The following is a 27,991-nucleotide window of genomic DNA, read 5'->3' on the forward strand; positions in this document are numbered from 1 at the left end:
TCTAGCGCTTTGAGGATCATCAGACGCCTTGAGTGACTAAACAACAACAACACCAGCAATGCTATCTAAATCCCATTCAACTTGTTGGGTCCAAACACGGATTTGGTGCTGACTAGCTTGGACTATGGAAAGTAGCTCTTGACATGCTTTCCTGTTGTTGTCCCCCATAGGATATTTTTGATGTGGCGCTTTATATTTAAGCATTTCATCATTGCAATTTTGTCATTACAAAGTAGACACACAGCAGAACTTTCTCTTGCCACAAAGCATGTCCAGTTTGCCGACAACTGCAGGGCTCATCTTGTTTTTTCTTTGAGCGATTGTTGTCAAAAGTGCCTGCGCACATCACTGCCACAGCCAACTACAGCAAACCCACTAGGACAAACTGTCTCTGCCTCAAATCTGTTGCTTATGCATACCTGTGAACTCGTACAGTTTAGCCATAGTTCATACGGATTTTGTGGTGAATCTTACGTATACGGCTGTCTATCACAAATCATACGGATTCTGAAACTGCAGACCAAATTCCGTTCTCCCCAAAAAGTTCTTGTGGATTTGCAACAGTTTTTTTTGTCGCGGTCGGTCGAGCTCACTGGCAGAGCGTTTGCGGTCGACTTGCTGGTGTTCTGGCTTGCACATTGGCAGTGTTCACCTTCGTCCTCCTTCAAAGTGGTTCCTCAAAATAGCCAATGACACATTTTTCCTCCCCGCAGTGTCACCGGGACTCTGTCGTGAGTTTGGGTACGTTAGAGCAACAACTTGAATTGTTACCTCTCTTACAGGCAAACCAATGTTCCATCATCTCAGTAAAGTGATGGAAGCGGTGCTTTGCTTACCTCACAGCAATGCAGACTGTGAAAGGATCTTCAGTGTCGTGAGAAAAGTTCACACAGAGTTTAGAAAATCGCTTTCTCCAGAAACACTGACAGCATTATTGCAATGCAAAGTCAATATGGATGGATGCTGTAATTTCAAGCCGAAGGGTCAGCATTTAGAGTTGGTGAAGAAAGTTACACACGAATAGAATTCTTAACACAGTAATGCCACTAAATAGACGATAAACATTAACTTCAGATATTATCATTATGGAGATCTTCAATAAAAATAATTGAAAAAAAATTTTTACATAATTTACTTCGGTATGTTATAAGGATATTTTGCTCTTGAAAAGGATTTTTTTGGTAGTTTATACAGGTTGGCGCTCCAAAAAGCTGACAGGTATGGTTATGCAACAGAAATGAGATGTACATTATGTTGTTATGAGGGCTCTGCGAGCCATTGCAACCATCAAAAGAGCCAGATATGGCTTGCGAGACAGGGAGGGGGGGGGGGGGGTTGATGATGATGATGCTCCCAAACCGTTTTAAGGTTATGTTGCCTCCTATATTTAAAATACAGAATTAGCTTATTGTGAATTGTATTGTCTGTCCTTTCATCCTAGATCAGGTTGTGCCAAGGTGGGATTTTAAAATTACACACCATCTCATCCTGTATTTTCTAATTTGAGAGATCAGACCGTTCGCACTTGTAAAAGAGAAAACCCCGTCCAGTTTAACCACTTTTTCTTCGATTTACATACTCAGAGAGTCATTGCATCTTAAAACAACAGCATTTGTTTTTTAACTTCTCCATTGATATTGAAAGTAAACATAAGCAGCATGTCTAGCTCCTCTTTGCTCTACGTTGCCCAGACTGTGTTGCTAACTAAAGCAGCGGTGGTGGATGCTGTCAATAGAACACAATGATGGGCTGAATAAGTACTATAACATTGGTAATTATGAGTGTACGTCTTTAAGAGCGCGTGGAGGGGTGTAAGGTAAACTAGGAAAAAGTGTGGCGGAGCGGCGGTCGTTGTTTGAGAAAGTTCTGTGTGCTACCTAAAAGAAACCAGTGGCTTCTTCTTTTCATTCTTTACAGTACATAAATGAATTGTACCATTGGATGTAACAACCAGTCATCCCTCATTCATTGAATTCTATTGCAAAATGCCACAAACTGAATAGCTGTATGTCATACTTAAAATTTGCATTCGATAATTTTTTTTTTTTTTTTTGTGCGCGCGCAACACAGAATATCTGCGAAAAGACTGCATCAGTGGTGCACAATTGCGCACATGCACAGTTTAAAGGGAACATTGGCTAACTTTTTTTTTTTTTTTTTTGGCACGCTGACCCACTATCCACGGTAGTCTTGCATTGAGCACACCTGCTGTAGATTCAAGTGTTTCACATGTGGGTTGACCAAGACATAGTGATGACTGCATTTCGTCATGTATAATGCAGTTTTGGGGAAATCTTTTTCTGACAGAATAATAAAGAAGAATCTTGTCTTTGGGGGGTTTTCTGACAAAAATAATAAAACAGTAAAGAAAGGAAAAGGTGCAAGTTTTATGAGGTGTCACCTCTTCCTGAAGTCTAAGCAAAACAATCACCTTGGTTACGCAGAAGTGATGTCACTTATAGTGGAGTGGTACCCTCACCTGACTTTGGTGCGAGCAGTATTGGTGTGAATGTGAGTCTGAAAGATTGTCCGTGTTCACATGTTCCCTCGGCCTGACTGACCAGTTCAAGATGTACTCTGCCTTTTGTGCAAAGTCAGCTGGGATAGCCTGCAGTGCCCCGCAACTCTAAGCAGAATAAATTGGGTTGAAAATTGATGGCTGAATATATGAAAGTGAGAGACGGCGAAGTAAAGGAAAGCAAAACCATTTTTTGTCCAGCTGCACTCATCTTATCTTTGTCAAAAAACAGCTAGTAGTCACAGCATGGCTGGGAATAACTAGGACACGCAAAATGGCCATAAAAGAGCTACAAGTCACAACATGGAACAAAAACACATGCGAAGGTTCTATAAAATTAATAGAAATCATATTTGGTATCTATAAAATTTAAAATTCAAATGTGCATTTTTCCCCAAAAATGCATTCCAGGTCAATAATACGCATTATACATAGGTATGGGGGTGGAAGAGAGTTAACATTTTATAAACTTATGCCCCCATCTGGAGGTTATGAAAAAGTGGTACATTTTGATTCCAATATGTCACTGCCACCTGGAGGTTAGGAAAAATGTGCAGCCTACACTTTCATTCAAATATGACAGGGATAGACGTGACTGCATATATGTACAGTTGTGCTCATAAGTTTACATACCCGAGTCAGAATTTGTAGTTTTTTATAAATGTATGCCCCTATCTGGAGGTTATGAAAAAGTGGTACACTTTGATTCCAATATGTCACTGCCACCTGGAGGTTAGGAAAAATGTGTAGCCTACACTTCCATTGAAATATGACAGGGATACGTGTGACTACATATATGTACAGTTGTGCTCATAAGTTTACATACCCTAGTCAGAATTTGTAAAATACAGTTTTTTTTTTTTAATACAAATGGAAACTGAACACCAACCATCGTTAATTTATTTTTGGTTATGTTAAATGGTAATACTTTTCTGAAATACTTGACAGTTTAATATGAATCCTATAATTTTTTTTTGATGTGTTTCACGTGGCCCTTCATCGATTTTTTTTTTTTCCAAGCTGCTTATCATCGCAAGGGTCATGGGAGTGCTGCAGTATATCCCTGCTAAATTTGAGCAAAAGTCAGACTACACCCTCAACTGGTCACCAGTCGCAGGGAATATATCAACACCATCACTGAGTAGGAATTAACCCCACACTGCGCAGACCAAAGTCAGTCATGTGTACCACTACATTGAGTATAATGTACTTCAGTCACTGTGAATTGACGAGTGCGATGGCTCGCAAATCTGCACAGCCAAGCACAAAAATCTAGTGCGTAAAATATGTTAAGAGTAGAAAAAAATAGATATTGAAAGATGTTGCTTATTTTTTATTTTGTGTAGTCTTGACTTTAATTTACGTGTTTATTTCATAGACGTTGTTAACTAAAAACGCCTGCTCCTAAATAATCAGTATTCACCCGGAAACAGGAAATGCAAGTAAACCGTACTGAGCATGTTCGGAAGTGATGCCAAAAGCACATGTTTCGAACTGCTTCACGTACTGCGAGTGCATTTACGTCTAAAGTCATCAACATAATGAGGCATGTCAAAGGAAATTCAGTTACAACAGGGATACTCAAGGCGTCGATCGCGAGGCAGTTTTAGTTGCTCTTGTGTGGTGTGCCTCCCCCCCCAAAAAAAGATATTAGACTATCATCCACCTTGTCGCTTGATTCAGCTGTGGCCAATGCGTCGAGCGCATGCACATAAAGGCGTGTTCTAGACAGCCGGCCTCCGATTTACGGCAGTCTGGATTGTTATCAGGAGTACCAAGCAACGCCTTTGGCACAGAAAGAAAGCAAAAGCGGGACTGCCGAGCAGGTCGCACACTACGCCAGCAGGACCGCAATGGAGACTCCGGTAAGAGCAGAGTTGGAGGTCTCTGTATCTATGTTTATAATGACTGGTGGTCACAGAGCTGGATTATTGAGTTATTCCTCACTAGATACAGAGTCTTTGTCAGTCACACACAGACCCTTTTACTTGACAAGAGAGCGATCAAGCGTGGTTGTTACAGTGATCAACATTTCACCTGATGCTAAGACAAGCATTGCTCTCAGCCACCTGTATGACACTGTAAATAAACATCTGAGGGCTTACCCCAAGGGAGTGTATATCATTCCTGGAAAATTAAACCAGTCATGTATAAAGACTGTTCTCACCAATCTCACCTAACATGTAAAATGTTCCACCAGAGGAGGGAATACACTTAACCGTGTGTTTTCAAAAATCAAGAAGGCCTACAGAGCAGTACCCCTTCCATATCATGGTCTGTCCGACCAAATATCCATGCTCATGTTCCCAGGTTATGCCCCTCTGAGGTGGAAAAAAAACACCACAAAAACTGTGAAGATCTGGCCTGCAAATGCTCTCCCTAAATTGCAAAAGTGTTTTGCTGAGACAAATTTGGGCTTATTTGAAGACCATGACCTAGAGGAATTCATACAGCACTGTTCTCCATCTCAAGTTGCACAGAAAATGTTACAGTCAAGAAAAACAACCAGGTTTATGATGATCAAAAACCCTGCATGACTGGGCACAACTGCACCCTCCTCAGAGCTTGTGATATGGCTTTCAAATCAGAGATGATATGGTTTAGCAAGGGTTGACCTGAAAACGGGCATTAAAGAGGCCAAACTGACTTACACAATGAGAACTGTGGAGCATCTTACAAAGAACAACACAAGGAGGATATGGCAGGGAGTGCAGCAAATTACCAATTTTAAGGGGACCTCACCAATCATCCCCAACACCAAGTCATCGCTGGCAAAGGAGCTTAACTGCTTTTTGAGAGTTTTGTAGAAAAGACATCACCATATTTATCTCTTCCTGACACTAACATTCACTTATTGTCTGGAAAGGGATTATGAGGTGAGGTAAGCATTCAGATCTGTCAGTCCAAGGAAGGCGGCTGGTCCTGATGCGGTACTTGGGAAGGTACTCAAAGCCTGTGCTTCTGAACTTGCCCTGGTGTTCACAAAAATCTTCAATCTGTCTTTCTCACAAGCGACTGTCCAACTCTGACCTCAAATCAGATGTCATGATCCTTGTCCCAGAAAGCATCCTGTTAACTGCTTAAAATTATGAAAGGCCTGTTGCTCTCGCCTTCCTTGTCATAAAATACCTGGAGAAACTAGGGTGCATAAGAACCAGACTCTGTGACCTTTGGCCCCTTTGGTTCACAAACAGGAAAAAGAGGTCAGTGGAGAATGCCAACGCCATCATTCGGCACTCACCGCTGCAACACCCGGAACACAAGAACTCATGGGTCAGGATGCTGTTCGATGATTCCAGCTCTGCATTTAATCACATGATACTGCACATTTTGAATGTAGCCCTATGGGGGCACAAGACAGTGCACTCTGTAGGCCGGTCCCAAACCTTGATAAATGCAGAGGGTTGCATCAGGAAGGGCATCCGGTGTAAAACCGTGCCAAACAATTATGGATCTTCATCTAAAGAATCCCATACCGGATCAGTCGTGGTCCTGGTTAACAACGCCCACAGGGCGTCGGTGGAAATTCAGCTACTGTGGGTCGAAGACAAAGAAGTGGAGGAAACTGGATTCATTGTCAGAAGAAGAGGAATGCACAGAACCTACATTTTCGTGAAGGGGCTTTGAATGTTGGGACTATGACAGGAAAAGCTCAGGAGTTGGGTGACATGATGATTAGGAGAAAGGTTGATATACTGTGTATCCAAGAGAGCGGGTGGAAAGGTAGTAAGACTAGAAGTTTAGGAGCAGGGTTAAATTATTTTACCATGGAGAAGATTGGAAGTGAAAGAGGGAAGGGGTTATTTTAAAAGAGCTGGCTAAGAATGTCTTGGAAGTGAAAAGAGTATCAGATCGAGTGATGAGGCTGAAATTTGAAATTGAGGGTATTGTCTGTAATCTGATTAGTGGCTATGCTCCACAGGTGGGATGTGACCTCGAGTTGAAAGAGAAATTCTGGAAGGAACTAGACAAAGTAGTCCTGAGCATCCCAGGGAGAGAGAGAGAGAGCGAGAAAGAGAGAGTTGTGATTGGTGCAGATTTCGATGGACATGTGGGCGAAGGAAACAGCGGCGATGAAGAAGTGATGGGAAATAAGGCATTCAGCAAAGGACCTTTGAGGGGCAGATGGTGGTGGACTTCGCAAAAAGGATGGAATTGGCAGTGGTGAACATTTCCAGAAGAGCGTGGAACATAGTGACTTACAAGAGCAGAGATAGAAGCAGCAGGTGGATTATATTTTGTGCAGACAAGTGTAATCCAAAGGAGGTTACCGGTGGGGGAGAGTGTAGCTCAACAGCATAGAATGGTGGTGTGTAGGAGGACTCTGGTAGTGGGTAGGAAGAATATGAAGACAAAGTTCGAGCAGAGAATCAGGTGGTGGAAAATGGAAAAAGGTAGAATGTTGTGTAGCCTTTCGGAAAGAGTTGAAACAGGCTCTCGATGGACAGGAGGAGCTCCCAGAAGACTGGACTACTACAGCCAAGTTGATCAGAGAGACAGGTAGGAGAGTACTTGATGTGTCTTCTGGTAGGAAAGGGGAGAAGGAGACTTGTTGGTGGAACCCCAAAATACAGGAAGTCGTAAAAGGAAAGAGGATAACAAAGAAGAACTGGGACACTGAGAGGACTGAGGAGAGGCGAAAGCAATACATTGAGATGCAACATAGGGCTAAGGTAGAGGTGGCAAAGGCTAAACAAGAGGCCTATGACAAGATGGACACCAGGTTGGACACGAAAAAAGGAGAATAGGATCTCTACAGGTTGGCCAGACAGAGAGATAGAGATGGGAAGGATGTGCAGCAGGTAAGGGTGATCAAGGATAGAGAGTGAAATGTGTTGACTGGTGCCAGTCGTGTGATGAAGAGATGAAAAGAATACTTCGAGAAGTTAATGAATGAACAAAATGAGAGAGAAGGAACAGTAGGAGAGGCATGAGTGTGAAGGACCAGGAAGTGGCAAAGATTAGTTCGGGGAAAGTTAGTCACTACAAAGGATGAAAAATGGAAAGGCAGTTGGTCCTGATGACATACCTGTGGAGGTATGGAAGCAATTTGGAAAGGTGGCTGTGGAGTTTTTCACCAACTTATTTAACAGAATACTAATGGGCGAGAAGATGCCTAAAGAATGGAGGAAAAGTGTGCTAGTTCCCATTTTTGAGAGCAAACGTTATGTTCATAGCTGTGGGAACTATAGAGGAATAAAGTTGAAACCGCACAGTAAAATTATAGGAAAGAGTAGTGAAGGCTCGACCCAGGACAGAAGTAAGTATCTGCAAGCAAAAGTATGGTCTCATGCCTAGAAAGAGTACCCAAGATGCATTATTTGCCTTGAGGATGCAAATGGAAAAGTACAGAGAATGTCAGAAGGAGCTTGGAGACACCAGGAAGCAGATCTGGAGGTGGCAGAAATGAAGATGTTGAGGTTCTCGCTAGGAGTGAGCAGGTTGGATAGGATTAGAGATGAGCACATGAGATGGACAGCCAAAATTGGATGTTTTGGAAACAAGGTTCGAGAGAGCAGACTTCGATGGTTTGGACAATATATCTAATATAGATCATAGTCACCAGCACACAGTAACACAGCCCAGGTGTGCATTTTCATTCGTATTGTGTTCAGTGGCCATTAACATGAACTCAGATAGTTGCAAAAATTGCTTATAGTTCATATGTTGTGATATGCAATATTGGCTCATGCGGTTATGCAAAGGACACAAACTTACATTTACACATAAAGAATCCTCAATATACTTAAGAATAAATTCTGTTTTGCATTTTGTAGTGGGCAAATCTTTGTGACTTGGTCATTCTATTTCATCATTGGTCATTCTAAAAAAAAAAAAAGTCATGTCATCGTCCCCCCGCGCACCCCTGGGGTAGAGCTCGAGAAGGAATAATTAAAGTCCTGCCCTCACAGACACCGGAACCGGAAAGATAGGGTCAAGAAGAAAAGATTTCCCACCCCATGCATGTGTACTTTCTTCATTTAAATCAGCCTAAAGTGTGACAAGAGTGTCCTTTTCTCTACGAAGAGGTGACCAGCACTGTCATATACCTGTGTCTTTGTGATTTGTGTCAGATTACAGATCATCTTTTTTCACGGGGAAACATTTTTCATTTGTTAAATACAGAAGAGGCGGCACGGTGGTTCAGCTGGAAAGTCTTGACCTCACAGTCCTGAGGTCCCGGATTCAATCCCGGACCCGCCTGTGTGGAGTTTGCATGTTCTCCCCATGCCTGCATGGGTTTTCATCGGGGACTCTGGTTTCCTCTCACATCCCAAAAACATCGAACATTAATTGGACACTCTAAATTGCTCCTAAATGTGATTGTGAGTGCGGCTGTTTGTGTCGATGTGCCCTGCGACCAGTTCAGGGTGTACCCCGCCTCTTGCCCGTTGACAACTGGGATTGGCTCCAGCACTCCTGCAACCCTTGTGAGGACAACAAGCGAAGAAAATGGATGGATGCATGGATGGACTAAAACGAAGCACACTATAACATGATTAGTGTTCATGTTGGTTTAGGAGCAGGTTTGAATTATTTTACCATGGAGTAGATGGGGAAAGTTTAAATTGATAGTATTATGTATAATGTGATTAGCCGCTACACCCTACAGGTAAGATGTGACCGAGAGTTGAAAGAGAAATTATGGAAGAATCTAGATGAAGTAGTTCTGAGCATCCTAGACAGCGCGAGAGTTGTGATTGTTGCAGATTGTAATGGACATGTTGGTGAAGAAAACAGGGGCGATGAAGAAATGATTGGTAAATACGACATCCAGGAAAGGAAGTTTGAGGGACAAATGGTAGTGGACTTTGCAAAAAGGATGGAAATGGCAGGAAACACTTTTTTCCAGAAGAGGCAGGAACATATAGTGACCTAAAAGAGTGGAGGTAGAAGGACCCAGCTGCTATAGAGTGAATATATAGGTAGAAGGGTGCTGCCAGGTAAAAGAGTGAGGGGAAGACCAAAGAGAAGGTTGTGAGGGAAAACATGAGGGCTGTTGGTATAAGAGGGGAAGATGCAGTATATAGGCTTAGATGGAAAAAGATTACGCGCTGTGGCGACCCCTAACGGGATAAGACAAAAGGAAAAGAAGAAGAGTGTTCATGTTGGCAATGGCACATTTAAAGACAGAACTAACAAAAATAAGTACACAATTACACTCGTGTTTGCATGATTGGTTTGTTGAATCAGCATCCATCTGTATTTTACAGGAAGTGCTGGACAGAAACAGGCAGTTCTTAATGGTAAAAGAACAATAGCAAGGATAGATCCTTGTAGTATTCCAATTGGGTTCTCAAGATCAGAGGACTTGACATCGCAGTGATCTGTTTGAAAAATATGATTTAAACATTTGTATAATGTCTGCAGAAAAAATAAAGTATGTTAACTGTACAGCACATGACCATGATGACTTCAGGCGCTGCCCAGGGTGGGAGCTGACAATTATACTACATGCAGTGGACACATTGTGAAACACAAATACCCCTTTAATGTAATAGTGGGGGAAAAGGTTAGCCAGTATATGGTATCAATCATCTGGAGTACATCTGCTGTGTTGCAGGGCCATAATGGAACACAAAGAACTGCTGAAGATTCCCTGGAACTGGCAGATAGGCAAGTTTTGTCAATTTGCCTCTGGTGGAGATATAAAATTCTGTGGAAATATAATTTATACAAAAAAAAGAAAATCACTTACACTGTCTCTGTTTTTGTGACAGGTCTTCTTTATATGGGCTTCAGTGCCTTCATGTTTAGCCTGTACAGCTTCATGCCGCTGGTAATGAAGAAGACGAGTGCCACCTCGATCAACCTCTCTATTCTCACAGCTGACCTATACAGTCTCTTCTGTGGCCTCTTCCTCTTTCATTACAGGGTAACACTTGCGATTACATGGTCACCAATATTCTTATGGCATCAGTTAGAATTAGACTGGTATGTAAACATTAGCTTTTTTTCCTCTTTTTTTAAATTTTCAGCAAACACATTTTATTACTGTAAGTGTGGTGACGGATCTCTGACCTCTTTGAAGCTTAAAAATATAATACACCGAAGCACTTTTAGTACTTTTATTTTATGAAGACTAAAGACAAGTGTTTTCTGATAACCTTCACATAGATAAGGTCTTATTCACAGTAATTAAAGATGAAAGTGTGTCATGGTATTCATTGTCACTCATCTGATTGTCTGGATTTTTTTTTGTTTAAAAACTTTTGAAGGACTTTTTTTTGTTCCAAATGAACAGTACAGTGAAGAAAAGTATTTGAACACCCTGCTATATTGCAAGTTCTCCCACTTAGAAATCATGGAGGGGTCTGAAATTTTCATCATAGGTGCATGTCCACTGTGGAGCGATAATCTAAAAAGAAAACTCCAGAAATCACAATGTATGATAATTTTTTTTTTTTTTTAAACAACTTGTGTGATACGGCTGCAAACAAGTATTTGAACACCTGAGAAAGCCAATGTAAATATTTGGTATAGTAACCTTTCTTTGCAATTACAGAGGTCAAATGTTTCCTGTAGTTGTTCACCAGGTTTGCACACACTGCAGGAGGGATTTTGGCCCACTCTTCTACATAAATCTTCTCTAGATCAGACAGCTTTCTGGGCTGTTGCTGAGAAACACGGAGTTTCAGCTCCCTCCAAAGATTTTCTATTGGGTTTAGGTCTGGAGACTGGCTAGGCCTCGCCAGAACCTTGATATGATTTTTACAAAGCCACTCCTTGGATTTCCTGGCTGTGTGTTCCGAATCCTTGTCATGTTGAAAGACCCAGCCACGACCCATCTTCAATACTCTGAGGGAAAGAGGTTGTTCCCCCAAATCTCACAATGTATGGCTGTGGCCATCCTATCCTTAATACAGTACAGTTGTCCTGTCCCATGTGCAGAAAAACACCGCCAAAGTATGATGCTACCACCCTCATGCTTCACAGTAGTTGATGATGTTCTTGGGATGGAACTCATCATTCGTCTTCCTCCAAACACAGTTAGTGGAATTATGACCAAAAAGTTCCATTTTGGTCTCATCGGACCACAAAACATTCTCCCATGACTCCTCTGTATCATCCAAATGGCCATTGGCAAACTTAAGACGGGCCTTGACATGTGCTGGTTTAAGCAGAGGAACCTTCTGTGCCATGCATGATTTTAAACCATCGCGTCTTAGTGTATTACCAACAGTCACCTTGGAAACGGCGATCCCAGCTCAGGCATTGACCAAGTCCTATCGTGTAGTCCTGGGCTAATTCCTCACCTTTCTAAGGCTCATTGAGACCCCACGGGGGTGATATCTTCCATGGGGCTCCACCCCAATTGAGATTGACAGTCATGTTTAGCTTCTTCCATTTTCTAATGATTGCTCCAACAGTGGACCTTTTTTTGCCAAGCTGCTTGGCAAGTTCTCCCTTTCAAGCCGTGTAGAGTTGTACAATTTTGTCTCTGGTGTCTTTGGACCGCTTTTTGGTATTAGCCATGTTACAAGTTTGAGTCTTACTGATTGTATGGGGTGGACAGGTGTCTTATAATAATACATGGAGTGGGGGTGGACTTTTAAAGGCGGACAAACAGGTCTTTGAGGGTCAAAATTCTAGCTGATAGACGGGTGTTCCAATACTTATTTGCAGCTGTATAACACAAATAAATCATTGAAAAATCCTACATTGTGATTTCGGGATTTTTCTCTTTAGATTCTCTCTCACAGTGGACATGCACTTACGATGAAAATTTCAGACCAGGAGAACTTGCAATATAGCAGGATGTTCAAGTACTTATTTTCTTCACTGTATGTCTTCATCTGTCAAATGGAATTGAGGTACTGGATGAGGAATTGTCTAAGTGGCAGAGAACTAAATTAAGTTAGAATAAAAGCACAGAGAAGGTCAGAAAGGGCTATATCAATTTTTAGATCTAGAGAAAGCCTATTGCAAAGCAAATGTATTATTATTACAGACTTCACACACAAGGTAACGCAATGTGCTTTACATGATTACGAGCATATTTCCTGCCCAATGACAGCTGGGATTAGCTCCAGCACTCCGGTGACCCTCATAAGGATAAGGGGCTAAGAAAATGGATGGAGGAAGTGGAAATACTCTCTAAAAAGTAGTTTTCATCACTCATTTAAAAACATTCAGACTTGGGGTTGATGTCACCTGTGTTGGCAACTTATTCCATTTGTCTGCGCATAATATCTAAATGGTGCTTCACCATGCTTACTCTGGACTCTCGCTCCACTATTTTACCTGATTCTGTCGATCTCAGAATTCTGATGGGTTCATGTTCCATAAGCATTTCTTTCATGAATTCAGGATCTAAACCATGTAGTGCTTTATAGCCCAGTAGCATAACTTTCAAATCTATTATAAAGATAACTGTTCTTCAGATGGTAAAAGGCAGGTTTAGTAATTGATTTGAGATGACTGTTGAAAGTCAGGTCTTAATCTATCAGAACACCAAGGTTTTGGACATGGTCTTGGTTTTTAAAGATAGTGAGTCAAGGTATTAACGAACAGCAATCCTCTTAAGTGCCTAAGTGAGGTGTATATTGCAACTGTAAATTTAATTGACAATTTTTCCACTTTTTGGGAGCGCAGACATCTGTACAGGGCAGACGATTTCTGTCTAAATAGACAACAAGTATTGGCTGTCAACATTTTTTTACTGTGTACGTCATTCAACGGCCTGAAAGGAAAAACTGTAAATGTGTACACAACTCAAAAACAAAACGATGGAGTTGTTCCAAACAATCGGGGAACAACAGATAAGGTGAGACAAGGGGCAGACCAACTCAAAAGGGTCATCCAAAGAATCAGAGGAGCAAATGACAAATGAGATGAGCTAGAACTTTACATTTTCCACACCTCTCCCTGCCCCATTGAAGCCAAGGCTGACGTAGAACTCACGCTATACTAGTCTAAATGCAATATTAGATCTGATGGATAGGGTGAAGACTATTGTCAATGTTGAACACCATGCCAAGATTTTCCTCCCATCACCCCTTACCTGAAACTACCGTCCACTGAGATGCTAAAGAATCTGAGACCGGCAATTTTAATCCTCGTTATTACAAAGGACAGAAAGTTCATCAAAGAGATCCATCCATACATTTTTTAACTCCTTTTCATTATGGTTGCGGGAGTGCTGGAGCCTATTTTAGCTATCATCAGGCAGGAGGCGGAGTACACCCTCAACTGGTTGCCAGCCAATCACTGGCCATATAGAGACATACAGAGTCACTCACAATCCCACTCAAGGACAATTTAGAATCTTCAATAATTGGATGTTTTTGGGATGTGGGAGGGGAAAAAAATACAATCCATTGTGTTAAATATCAGTACGAAGTCGGAAAAGTATAAAATAAGATACATCTGAAGTCACTCAGGGAAAACTCTACAGAAAACAGTTCAGCAGTTGAATCCATCAACCACCCATCTTGACTCAGTACCATCAGACTTTTTCAAAAGTGCTATCTGATTTGCACCAAATAATCAATTCCTCACTTCAGTCAAGTCAGTTTCCTAACGCTCTTAAAGTATCTGTTGTTAAAGTAAAATAAAGAGCACTGGACGCCTCCATGTTAGCAAGCTAATAGACCCATCTCTAATCTCCCTTTCATAGCCAAGATTCTTAAACTTATTTTTAATCCATTTGGAAATTTCTTGAATTTAAATTTACTTTTTCAGAAAGGTTTCCAAACTTTTCACAGTACAGAATCTGCTCTTATCACTGTTTGTGCTAAATGATATATGGTTGACTCAGGAAAGGTTTTTATATTGGTGTTGTTGGATCTCAGTGCATCTTTTGAAACGGTAGATCACAATATACTGTGAAAAAAATAGGTATTTCAATACCCTACTATATTGCGAGTTCTCTCACTGAGAAATCATGGAAGGGTCTGAAATTTTCATCGTAGGTGCATGTCCACTGGGAGAGAGATAATCTAAAAGAAAAATCCAGAAATCACAATGTATGATTTTTTTTTTCAAGATTTATTAGCTCTATCACACAGCTGCAAATAAGTATTTGAACACCTATCAGCTATAATTCTGCCCCTCAAAGACCTGTTAGTCCGCCTTTAAAAGTCCACCTCCACTCCATGCATTATCCTGAACCCGATGCACCTGTGTGAAGTCATTAGCTGCATAAAGACACCTGTACACCCTATACAATCAGTAAGACTCAACTTTGTAACAGACCCAAGAGCAAAGAGCGGTCCAAAAACACCAATGACAAAATTGTACAACTTCTCATGGTTGCAAAGGGCTACGGAGAAATTGCCAAGCAGCTTGGTGAAAAAAGATCCACTGTTGGAGCAATTATTGAGAAAATGGAGGAAGCTAAACATGACGCTCAATCTTAATCAGAGTGGAGCCCCATGCAAAGATGTCATATCGTGGGGTCTTAATAATCCTGAGGAATCAGCCCAGGACTATACGACAGGACTTGGTCAATGACCTGAAAAGAGCTGGGACCACCGTTTCCAATGTGATTGTTGGTAATACACTAAGATGTGATGGTTTATAATCATGCATGGCACAGAAGGTTCTCTTCTTAAACCAGCACATGTTAAGGCCTGTATTAAGTTTCCCAATAACCATTTGGATGATACAGAGGAGTCATGGGAGAAAGTTTTGTGGTCAGATGAGACTAAAATTGAACTTTTTGGTCATAATTCCTCTTACCGTGTTTGGAGGAAGACAATTGAGTTTCATCCCAAGAACACCATCCCTACTGTGAAGCATGGGGGTGGTAGCATCATGCTTTGGGGGTGTTTTCCTGCACATGGAACAGGACGACTGCACTGTATTAAGGATAAGATGACCGGAGCCATGTATTGTGAGATTTGGGGGAACAACCTCTTTCCCTCAGTCAGGGCATTGAAAATGGGTCGTGGCTGGGTCTTTCAACATGACAATGACCCGAAGCACACAGCCAAGAAAACCATGGAGTGACTCCTTAAGAAGCACATCAAAGTTCTGGTGTGCCCTAGCCAGTCTCCAGACCAAAACCCAATAGAAAATATTTGGATGGAGCTGAAACGCCGTGTTTCTCAGCGATAGCCCAGAAAGCTGTCTGATGTAGAGATCTGTGTGAAGGAATTCCTCCTGCACTGTGCGCAAACCTGGTGAACAACTACAGGAAATGTTTTACCTCTGTAATTGGAAACAAAGGCTACTGTAATGTCTTTTGTTGAAAGATTTGTATATATCGTAAGATAAATAAGGCAGTTAAAAATGTTTATTTCATGATGCGGTTCGTTAAATTTTTTTAAAAGAAAAAGTGTCAGAATGACACCTCTTGACCTGTGAGGATCATTCAGTCTCTATGCGGAGTGAGTGCTCTGTATGTTATACAGGCTCTTTGAGTGTCTCTGGTGAGAATATGAGCATGGCGGACATTAAGTCTGAAGGCAACTCTTAACTACGTTGGATGTGTTCTAAATGTTTGAACCTTGTGAAACTTTCGTCTTTGTAAGTATTGTAAGCTCAAGCAGCTAAAGCCTAGCTCGTCTTTGCTGAAAAAGAGGCAACCATGATGAGGCAGAGAGCACACTTAGAGGCAAGTGCATTAAAGCAAAAGGCTGATATAGATGCCAGTCTCCACATTCCGAGATGTGAAAAAGAAGTAGCAGCAGCGGAGGCTGAAGGTGCAGCGTATGAAGAAGTGGCAAATCAGAGCAGGGAGTCAAACTTGGAACCCCCCATTAAAACTGAGCCCTTTTAACGCTGCACAGCGCACCAGGGAATATGTCAAACAACAAGGTGAGCTACTCGGATCCTTGAAAAGAAATGACAATTATTCGACAGGAAAGTCATCAACCAACCTGTTGACCAAGTTAGAACTGCAACTCCACAAGCTCCGCTACCAATGAACAGCAACATCAAACATGAACAGGAAGTATATGTAGGTCCAACTAACACCTCTTCATTTAATCCTTTAGTTTGCACGTTCCAACCCACAAAGAACAACCAACCTGAAGCAATTGGAGCACATGATTTTGCAAAGTAGCTCATTTGCAAAAAAATACTTAGCACTGGTTTACTGCATTTTGATGACAAACCAGAAAGCTTTTGGCCATGGAAAACTTAATTCACTAGTGCAACCAGAGACTTAAATCTCTTAGCTAGAGAAGAGCTAGATTTACTCACAAAGTGGTTAGGCCCAAAGTCTTCAGAATAGGTTAAAAGGATTCGTACTGTGCACACCCTTAATCCTGCTGCAGGAACAAAAATGGTTAGGAAATGTCTCGACTTAGGTTGGATTACAGTGGAAGAGGTATGTTTAGGTAAAGCTCACAGCACAACAGAGGTTATTGTATACAAGACACATAGGTTAGAAAACGGACACACAACTTACTTCAAACCATGTCCAAACACCATTACAGTGAAAGAAGACTGTAGTGTCCGGCCTCAGCTAAACACACTATCAGTTGCAAACATTCCAGACTCCACAGTTCACACCAACAAGCTAGGTCAGTCTGTGTTTGACAGAACAGAGTCACAGCGAGGTGTGAAGTACTTTGGACAATACTCAAGTTGGACGACAGCATGCAACACTATAGCCAAACTAATTCATGTTCTTGCTTCTTTCAAACAAAAGTCAAGCGCAGTTTCTGCTGAATCTGGAAACTTCTCCTCTGGACAGTTGTATGGAAAACAATGGAAACATGTACAACAGCTAGCATACATATTTTGGAAGAGGTGGAAGGGTGAGTATTTGTCTACTTGGCAGAAACGCACAAAATGGACTGAAAACCGGACAAATATCAAAGAAAGAGATGTTGCCCTGTTAAAGGATGCTCAGGCACACAGGAATGAATGGCTGATGGGATTGATAGTGAAAACTCCACCCAGCAGCAACAAGACAGCCTGCAAAGTGGAAGTGCGGTTTGTTAAAGAAGAGACTGCGAAGGTGTTCTTGAGACCTATTTCAGAGATTGTGGTTTTACTTTCAGAGCCTGATTGAATATTCCTTGCGGTGTTTCATGAATATGTTGGTATTTTAAGTGATATAATGTGATTATATCAAGCGGGGAGTGAAATAACTTTGGTCGAAATATTTTAATATTTCGTAAGATAATTAAGTTACTTCAAAATATGTTTATTTCATGATGCGGTGCGTTAAAATGTTTTAAAAGAAAAAGCGTCAGAATGACACCTCTTGACCTGTGAGGATCATTCAGTCTCTGTGCGGAATGAGTGCGCTGTACGTTATAGAGGATCTTTGACCTGTCTCCGGTGAGAATAGCAGCATGGCTGACATTAAGTCTGAAGGGAACTCATAACTAGATTGAATGTGTTCTAAACTTTTGAACCTTGGGAAACGTTTGTCTTTGTAAGTATTGTATGTTCACAGACATTAGGTTGAAGTTAGAATTGTGTTTTATTTGAGAGCTCGATGTAAATGAGTGATCGTTGATGCAGCTATTGCTATGTTTAGTACAAATAAGCTAGCTACCTGTACTTTGTGCAATGGCACACAGTGCACAGTGTAATGTATATTTTTCTGTGTCTTCCAGTTACATTTGTTAATTCATATACCACAAGAGACCTCCATAAAAGCAAGAAAAGAACACCTTTCTTTATAAATTCGCTGGCTGTCTAGCTTCACATAGTAACGTGTCATGAAGACAGCACAGCTACTGTACCAAATATTTAATATTGGTTTTCTCAAGTGTATTTGGTATCACAGGTATTTTCAGCTGTATCACACAAATAAATTGTTTAAAAAAATTATACATTGGGATTTCTGGATTTTTCTTTTTAGATTATATCTCTCACAGTGGACATGTGCCTACAATGAAAATTTCAGACCCCTCCATGATTTCTAAGTGGGAGAAATTGCAATATAGCGGGGTGTTCAAATACTTATTTTCTTAACTGTACTACAAAACAGGTTGGAAAAGTTGGTGGGACTAAATGAAACGGTCCTTAAATTGTTCAGATCCTCCCTGGAGAAATTGATCTACTTTGTAACCATTGGAAGTGCTCAATCTCAACAAATGGCAATGACATATAGGGTCCCTCAAGGGTCAGTTCTTGCACCCTTCCTGTTCAGCCTGTATCTGCTACCCTTGGGTCAAAATTTCCAGAACTTTAGTTTTGACGATTATAGCTTTGCAGATGACTGTTATATGTTGTAGTGTCCCCGGATGACTACAATTCAATTGAGGTGTTGTGCCACTGTCTTAAGCAGATAAATAACTGGATGAGCAAAAGTTTCCTTCAACTAAAGCACAACACACCTGAGACAATTGTATTTGGCAATAAAAAAAAAAAAAGTATTGCCGTTTGTAAATACCTGGACTCACTATCTTTAAAAAGCAAAGGCTAAGTCTGAAACCTTGGTATTCTGATTGATTCCGACCTTCCAGTCCGTTGAATGACGTACACAGTAAAAAAATGTTGACAGCCAATACTTCTTGTCTATTTAGACAGAAATCGTCTGCCCTGTACAGATGTCTGCGCTCCCAAAAAGTGGAAAAATTGTCAATTAAATTTACAGTTGCAATATACACCTCACTTAGGCACTTAAGAGGATTGCTGTTCGTTAATACCTTGACTCACTATCTTTAAAAACCAAGACCATGTCCAAAACCTTGGTGTTCTGATAGATTATGACCTGACTTTCAACAGTCATCTCAAATCAATTACTAAACCTGCCTTTTACCATCTGAAGAACATATCTAGAGTGAATAGTTGTAAGTCTCAAGCAGAACAGGAGAAGCTCATTCATGCTTTTATCTCAAGTAGACTTGACTATTGCAATGGTCTTCTGACTGGGCTCCCCAAAAAGAGCATTATAGAGCTACACCTCGTTCAGAATGCTGCAGCTCGGGTTCAGACCCGAACAGAGAGGTCAGAGCACATACTGTAACTCCATTTCAAAAATCTTATTACTGGCTTCTAGTCAGCATTAAAATAGATTTTAAAGTTCTCGTACCGGTCTGTAAATCACTAAATGGTTTCGGTCCTGAATACATGAAAGAAATTCTTAATAAAATAAAAACTCAGTAGGGTTCTGAGATGACTGACTCAGGTCAAATGGCAGAGCACGGAGTCCAAAGCAAACACAATGAAGCAGCATTTAGCTATTATGCTGCAAAAATATGGAATAAGTTGCCAACAGAGGTGATGTCAGCCCCAAGTGTGTCTTTTCAAATCCAGATTTAAAAAAAACTTTTTTTTTTCATTCGCATTGAGTTACCTTATGAAATGCGCTGTACAAATAAATTTGCTTTGCTTTGCTTTTCCTTATTGCATAAAACAATTCTTACTTTAGTTGAAGAAAATTTTGGCTCATCCTGTTAGCTATCTGCTTTAAGACAGCAACACAACATCTGTTTAATTGTAGTCATCTGGAGACACTGCTAGATAGAACTGTGTCCTCTCCATAGTTTATGATCGTCAAAATTAACATTCTGAAAATTTTGACCCAAGGGTAGCATATACAGGCTGAACAGGAGGGGTGAAGAACTGACCCCATAGGTCATTGCCATTTGACGAGATTCAATTGGTTACAAATTAGCTCCTTTCCTTCAGGTAGGACCTTAACCTTTTAAGGACCGTTACTTATAGTCCTTACCCACGTTTCCAACCTGTTCAGCAGTATATTATGATCTACCAGAACAAAAGCCACATTTAGCTCCAACAAGATCAAAATTGGAACCTTTCTTGAGTCAGTATTCAACCTTATATCATTTAGCACGAACACCGATAAGAGCAGATTCAGCTGATTGAAATTGATCAAAAAGTCAATTTTAATTTCAAGAAATTGCTGAGTTGATTAAAAATAACTTTCTCAATAATCTTGGCTATGAAAGGGAGATTAGAGATGGTTCTATAGCTTGGTAACACAGAAGCATCCAGTGTCTGTTTTTTAAATGAGGCTTAACAGCAACTACTTTAGGAGCTTTGGGAAACTGACCAGACTAAAGTGAGCAATTGATTATTTGCTGCAAATCAGATCACACTGACTTCACAATGGTTTTGAAAAAAGTATGACACTGAGTTGAAACAGCTTGTTGATTGTTTCGACTGAACAGTTTTCTGTACAGTTTTTTTTGGTCAACTGTATGAAATTCTGACATGGTAATAGAGTTTTTCCTGAGTGGCTTCAGATGTAGTATAATTTTATCATTTTCCTGATTTGTACTGATATTTGACACGATGGATTTTTTTCTTTTTTTTACTAAAAAAAAACATTTGAACTCATTGCATTTATCAGCAGTTAGGAGTTCTGGAGCTATATGATTCGGGCGGTTGTGAGCTTGTCAACCACAGCAAACATAATGCGAGCATTGTTCAAGTTCTTTTTCATTATTTCAGAAAAGTGTTGTTGTCTAGCCTTGTCTAACTCTTGGCTAAAATTACAAAGATACTGTCTGTAGAGGTCATAGTCAATTTGGAATTTAGCTTTTCTCCACTTGCATTCTGCTTACTACTCTTTGATTTAGAGCGTTTGACCACCATTGTCATCTTCCGCAGTGTTCTAGGTCACCTCAAGATGGTCTTAGTTTTTGCAGGAGTGACAGCATTCAGGAGATTTGAGATTTCCAGGTGAAATTGTCCAAAACATCAACTGTCTCAGCATTCACAGTTTGTAGCACAGCTACAGTGTCCATAAACATATTGGCAGTGCTCTCTTTTATGTACTTTTTCTTAATAAACATAAAAGGTTGACAGAGTACCCGGAAAGGAACTGTGGTATTGCATGTGGAAGTCTGGAAAGGCAGAGTATGTTAGAGTAAGTATGATTGAACAGTACAGGACATGTGAGTCCAACAGAACAGTGGTGAAGTGTTCTGTAGGTGTGACAGAGAAGTTCAGGGTGAAGATGGAACTGTATTGGGGATCAACTCTGACCTCCTTTCTGTGTACAGTGGTAACAGAAGAGGTTAAACTGGAAGCCCCTTGGACCATGATGTTCGCAGATGATATCTACAGTGAAAACAGGGAACAGGTGGAGGAACAATTTGAAAGGATGAAGTGTGCACTGGAAATGGTGGAATGTTGGGAATGGATGGAGTAAGGTGTAGGCTGTGTTCTGTCACAGAAGAGTCTCTGTTTATAAAGTTCATGTGACTGTGCTGAACAAGAGACAAGCCATGATGTTCAGCTTATAGACAGTGGTACTGAAACGACAACAGGAACCAGAGCTGGAGGTGGTGGAAATTAAGATGTTGAAGTTTTCTGTAGGAGTGACCAAATTGGATAAGATTGAAAAAAATAGCTCATCAGAAGGACATCCAAGGTTAGATGTTTTGGAGACAAGGTTAAAAAAATGGAAAAGTCTATGGTTTGATAGTGACTATATTGGTAGAAGAGTGATGAGGATGGCGTTACCAAGCAAGAGAGCTAGAGGCAGACCTAAGACAACGTTGGTAGATGTTGTAAGGGAAGTTGGTTTTAGAGAGGGATGCAGAAAATAGGCTCATGACCAACCCCTAATGGGACAAGCTACAAGGAGAAGGTGTTGAATTAAATCAATGTGGACATGTTTTTTCCCCTTATGGGAGGATTTTCTCTTAAATATATAACACTTAAGTTGCCTCAAGCAAGTGAAGTACATATTTTTATGATGCGAACCTAAGTAACAAACAGCTTAAGGGTGGGCTCAAAATCTCCCTGATTGTCTGGCATGTGCATGGGTTTTGCAGACTCTCATTAAAAATCAATAAGACTGGAGCAATACTAAATGTGTGTTTTGTTTGTCCACACATAGCCGGGGTCTTGTTTTTTACAAAATGACTGTCTTGAGTTAAAATAATTGTTTTTCTTTTTCCATGTCGTAATGTTACATACGTTCATGCAGCATGTGACACAAAAGATTAATTTCAATAGCGGTAACTGATGGCACATACTCTGTTGTACCGTAGCTTGTATTGAATGAATGTTCAGGATTGTTTGACTGTCTCTGTGTTGCGTAGCAAGAAGTCATTTCTCTAAAATTTGTGTTTTGTTTGTGTGTTGCAGTTTTCTTGCCTCTATTTGTTGTCAGTCTTCATCATTATGTTGGGCCTGGTGGTTTATTCCTCTGAATCCACCTATGTGGTTCACGACCCCCGAGTCTACAAGCAGTTCAGGAACATTCATTGTACCAGTGACCCTCTCCAGCCCAGTCATAGAGTCTTGGAGCCTTCAGTAGCATACACCAGTTTGGGCCCTGAGTCAGGGGAGGAACCTACTTTACGTGTAATCTAAGATGGGCTATGGGATTCTTGACGAGTGGAAGATAATGTGGGATACAAATGTATGCATGGTTTGGTCCTCTGTTTTGTACAATGAGTTGTTTCTAGTCTGTTGAGCTGGTGAAATTGACTGATCACTTACTCTATGATCTATGTATTGATTTTATGGTCTGAACCAAGGGATAAGGTTCTGATTCACAAGCTATGGCAAATCATAGTACCCACCAGAATGTGTACCTGCAAGAGACTGAATGCTATTAACTCAAGATTAGCCTCTACAGTGGTAATTGTAAATTATGAATGATGTACATAGTTGGTACAGTGAAAAAAATAAGTATTTGAACACCTTGCTATATTGCAAGTTCTCCCACTTAGAAATCATAGGGGCGGGCGGTCTGAAATTTTCATCATAGGTACATGTCCACTGTGAGAGAGATAATCTAAAAAAGAAAGATCCAGAAATCACAATAGATTATTTTTTTTTTTAATGATTTATTTGTGTGATACAACTGCAAATAAGTATTTGAACACCTGACATTTGCTGTAGTTGTTCTCCAGGTTTGCACATACTGCAGGAGGGATTTTGGCCCACTCCCCCACACAGATCTTCTCTAGATCAGACAGGTTTAGGGGCTCTCGCTGAGAAACATGAGTTTCAGCTCCCCACAAAGATTTTCTATAGGGTTTAGTTCTGGAGACTGGCTAGGCCAGGCCAGAACCTTGATATCCTTCTTCCAGAGCCACTCCTTGGTTTTCCTGGCTGTGTGCTTTGGGTCATTGTCATGTTGAAAGACCCAGCCACAGTCCATCTTCAATGCTCAGACTGAGGGAAAGAGGTTGTTCCCAAAAATCTCACAATACATGGCCGCAGCTATCCTCTCCCTAATACAGTGCAGTTGTCCTGTTCCATGTGCAGAAAAAAAGTATGATGCTATCACCCCCATGCTTCACAGTAGGGATGGTGTTCTTGGGATGGAACTTATCATTCATCTTCCTCCAGACACGGTTAGTGGAATTATGATGAAAAAGTTCCATTTTGGTCTCATCTGACCACAAAACGTTCTCCCATGACTCCTCTGTATCATCCAAATGGTCATTGGCAAACTTAAGATGGGCTTTGACGTGTGCTGGTTTAAGCAGGGGAACCTTCCGTACCATGCATGATTTCAAACCATTACGTCTTAGTGTATTACCAACAGTCACCTTGGAAACGGTGGTCCCAGCTCTTTTCAGGTCATTGACCAAGTCCTGTCGTGTAGTCCTGGGCTGATTCTTCACCTTTCTAAGGATCATTGAGACCCCACAAGGTGCTATCTTGCATGGGGCTCCACTCTGATTGAGATTCACCGTCATGTTTAGCTTCTTCCATTTTCTAATGATTGCGCCAACAGTGGATCTTTTTTTCACCAAGCTGCATGGCAATTTCTCCGTAGCCCTTTCCAGCCTTGTGGAGTTATAAATATTTGTCTCTGGTGTCTGTGGACAGCTCTTTGGTCTTGCCCATGTTACATGTTTGAGTCTTACTGATTGGATGGGGTGGACAGGTGTCTTTATGCAGCTAATGACCTCACACAGGTGCATCTGATTCAGGATTATACATGCAATGGAGGTGGACTTTTAAAGGCGGACTAACAGGTCATGGAGGGTCAGAATTTTAGCTGATAGACAGGTGTTCAAATACTTATTTGCAGCTATATCACACAAATAAATTAAAAAATCATGCATTGTGATTTCTGGATTTTTCTTTTTAGATTATCTCTCTCACAATGGACATGCACCTACGGTGAAAATTTCAGACCCTTCCATGATTTCTAGGGAGAACTTGCAATACAGCAGGGTATTCAAATACTTATTTTCTTCACTGTATACTAATCTCATATTTGTTTTTAACTTTGAATTCTGTGGTGTTTGTGCTTGATAAGTGAGTAATCTGTGTTACCGTTTGTGTATCGGTGTAATATTTTTTGTGCTTTTACATTTTACAGCAGGGGTGTCCAAACTTTTTGCAAAGAGGGCCAGATTTGGTAAGGTGAAAATGTGTGGGGGCCGACTATTTAGCCTGACATTCTTTGAACCATTAACATTAAATACAAATTAACTTTTTGGGATTTTTTTAAATTTAATTACAAATGGCATACTTTTACTTTTACATTTTTTTTTACATTTAGGTTTTTACCGAAATCACAAACCACAAAAAATTAAGAAAACTATAAAGGATATCGAAGTTCATGTGAAACATTACATATTATTCACTATTATATGCTCACTGTAGGAAAAGTGCTGAAAACAAAACAATGATCACTGCATATTCAAACTGTGATTTTGACCATCACAAAAAAATTAATTAACTGAGATTTAAGAATTTATTCAACTCAGAGGACTTAACAAAGGTCTTGCCTGCACTAATGTGAAGGGTGATACTGGGATCTTGACTGCAGTATATGTAGTCCATGTCTGGCTCAAGAGCAGTGGTTTTGATGCGCAAGACGTCACGCAGGTGAGAGTCACTCAGTCTGGTCCTCATGCGGCTCTTGTTAATGTTCATAACGGAGAATGTCTTCTCGCACATGTATGTGGAGCCAAACAAGCTCAGCATTTTCTTAGCAAATGTCCGAATTGCTTGGAACCTGCCTTCATCCAGCTGGCGGTAGAAGTTGACAAGAGGGAGCTGTTGGTGCCGACTGCGATGCTCGGCGTCACACTGCAGCTCAATGAGCTCCAGTTGCAGGTGGTCTGGAGCGTCATCAGGGTCCACGGAGAAAGGAGAGGAAAAAAGCGTGATCTCCTTTTCAATAGCTGCAAAGTCCCGAAAGCGCTGCTGAAACTCCTCAACCAGAGATGAGATGTCTGCTGCATACTTTGTCATTTGCGCACTGATATTGATCTGTGGGAAACTGGTCACAATTTCCTGCAGCGACGGGAAATGTGCGGTATTGGGCTGCGCCTGTGACAGGTGTCTTTGGAAAAGTAGCAGCTTGGTCCGAAAGGCTTTGATGTGTGAATACAGTTGGCTTACCACTGCATTTTGCCCTTGAAGGCTTGTGTTCAGCGCATTCAGATGTCGCGTTATGGCAACTAAAAATCCCAAATCAGCCAGCCAAACAGGATCATTTAATTGTGGCATGGGTTGTCCCTTTTTAGTCAAGAATTGTCCAATTTCCTCCCTGAGAGAGAAGAAGCGCTGCAGCGCAGACCCCCGACTGAGCCACCTTACGTCGGTGTGATACAAAACATCTCCGTATTCAGCCTGGATGTCGAGAAGAAACTGTTGAAACTGGCGGTGGCACAGCGCTTTGGAGCGAATATAATTAATAGTCTTTATCACCGGTTTCATAACATTATCATATTTCATATATTTGGCACAGAGAACTTCTTGATGAATAATACAGTGGAGTTTAATAGCGCTGCCTCCTTCTTCGCTGACTTTGTTACAGACAAGGCTTGATAATCCACTCCGCTCGCCAGCCATGGCAGGTGCGCCGTCCGTAATAATCCCGGTGACTTTATTCCACTGTAGTTTCATGTCATCTACGGTGGAACAAACAGAAACAAATAAATCCGTTCCTCTTGTTTGGCCCTTCAGACTCTGGAGGTCCAGAAGCTCTTCACTCACGTTCATGTCATTGTCCACTCCTCTTAAAAAGATCAGTAACTGAGCCGTGTCGGACGCATCCGTGCTTTCATCGCACGCTAACGAGAAAAAGTCAAACTCAGTTCCTTTTGCCTCTAACTGTCTCTTAATATCTAATGAAACGTCTTCAATTCTCCGTACCACAGTATTACGAGCCAGGCAAATATTGGCAAACTCTTGCTTCTTCGCGGGACAAATTTTCTCAACCATTTTCATTACATAGTCTTTAATAAATTCACCCTCAGTGAAAGGTTTGCAGTGCTTTGCAATCAGCGTTGCCACTTCGTAGCTTGCCTTTGTGGCATTTTCATTTGACTCACGGACTCTTGTGAAAAAGCTTTGCTGTGCCGTTAAAACAGCTTCCAGTTGCTTCACTTTTTCACCGCGTTTGTTCCCAGTTAGCCTGTCGTAGCTAGCATGTTTCGTCTGGTAGTGCCTCTTGATGTTGAATTCCTTGAAAACAGCCACAGTCTCTTGGCAAATTAGGCAGACACAGTTGTTTCGTATTTCAGTGAAAAAATACTCAAATTTCCACTTGTCCTGGAAGCGGCGGCCCTCGCGGTCAACTTTCCTTTTTTTGTTTACAGACGCCATGTTAGAAATGGGCTGGGCTGAAACGATCACGCAAGGTCAAGGGTCACGGCGGCCAGAGTGCGGCCACAGGGCTACTGCCATCTTCTGGTGAAATGAAAAATAGCTTTTTGTACACGTATTTTATACTGTGGTCAACAGTGCTGGCGGGCCGCATATTATTGATTTCATGATAGAGGACGCGGGCCGGTAAAAATTTGTCCACGGGCCGCAATTGGCCCGGGGGCCGGACTTTGGACATGTCTGTTTTACAGCAAAGCCATCTGCTGTAACAGATTTGCATGGTAGTTATCAGTGACTTGAGCCCTGAACTACTTACTGCCACGAATGGAAGTAAATTTTGGTACTGCCCAGTAACATTTTTTTTGTTATAATTTTGTCTTTATATCATTATTACAGAAACACTATGGTCTCCTTTTTGAACATATAATTTGTAAATTATATTAAATATTACTATTAAACCTTAAAATAAAAACATTGCGTTGTCATTTTCCTTTTTTGTGTGAACAACCAATAATAGCAATCACATTTTCATCTTAAGCATACTAGAATTTAGAATGTTACACTTTTTTTTGACTGGATTTTGTTCCATTGTATATCAAGCAAGAGCCATTATGCTGAGTACATTTTACAGTATTGTATACCAGAATGTTCAGGTCAAGTGCAAGAATCCATTCCTTCTCACCTTGCTACATGACAACTTGAGATTTTTCTGTACTTTTTTCATTCTTTCTTTTCAGATGGTTAAGACCATGTCAAAAAATATTGTGTTTTTTGCCTTGCCCAGAGTCAGCTGGGATACGGTCTAGCATGCCTGAAAACCCTAGTAAGGATAAGTGGTTCAGAAGCATGATTTACTGGATGGATTTGCAAGCAACCGAAATAGAAACCTCAAGGAGGCAGAATCCCCGGAACAGTCCTTCTATTGTCAATACAATATTTGTTTGGAATGTAAAGTGTAATACTGTGGTGTCATTGGGAGGCTGAGGCACCCCCTGCATGCTTTGTGGCACCCAGGATGTGAAACTGTGACTGATTTGCCTGCACCAGTCATTGTGT

At 41.0% G+C, this 27,991-nt stretch overlaps 2 protein-coding genes across 3 annotated transcripts in view; one reads left to right on the forward strand and one right to left on the reverse strand.

Moving 5' to 3' along the window:
• The window catches only part of slc35f1 (solute carrier family 35 member F1), a 43,879-nt gene extending 20,981 nt beyond the window's left edge, over positions 1-22,898 (forward strand). Inside the window, exons 6-8 of the mRNA XM_061811936.1 lie at positions 10,083-10,135; positions 10,240-10,394; positions 22,496-22,898. Coding sequence (XP_061667920.1) covers positions 10,083-10,135; positions 10,240-10,394; positions 22,496-22,723 — 436 coding nt within the window. The 3' untranslated portion in view covers positions 22,724-22,898. The remainder of the gene's footprint in view (positions 1-10,082; positions 10,136-10,239; positions 10,395-22,495) is intronic.
• LOC133496394 (general transcription factor II-I repeat domain-containing protein 2-like) overlaps positions 1-27,988 on the reverse strand; it is a 56,740-nt gene extending 28,752 nt beyond the window's left edge. Inside the window, exons 1-2 of one of the 2 annotated variants that reach the window (XM_061811933.1) lie at positions 25,083-27,988; positions 23,142-25,024 (exon numbers count right to left, since the gene is read on the reverse strand). In XM_061811933.1, the coding sequence (XP_061667917.1) occupies positions 25,009-25,024; positions 25,083-26,935 (1,869 nt within the window). In that variant the 5' untranslated portion in view covers positions 26,936-27,988 and the 3' untranslated portion in view covers positions 23,142-25,008. Of the gene's footprint in view, positions 1-23,141; positions 25,025-25,082 lie in introns of those variants that run through there. The other variant, XM_061811932.1, reaches the window with a different exon arrangement.
• Positions 27,989-27,991: the final 3 nt, after the last annotated feature.

The sequence above is a fragment of the Syngnathoides biaculeatus genome, chromosome 23 (genome assembly GCF_019802595.1).
Source record: "Syngnathoides biaculeatus isolate LvHL_M chromosome 23, ASM1980259v1, whole genome shotgun sequence".
In the NCBI taxonomy this organism is placed as follows: domain Eukaryota; kingdom Metazoa; phylum Chordata; class Actinopteri; order Syngnathiformes; family Syngnathidae; genus Syngnathoides; species Syngnathoides biaculeatus.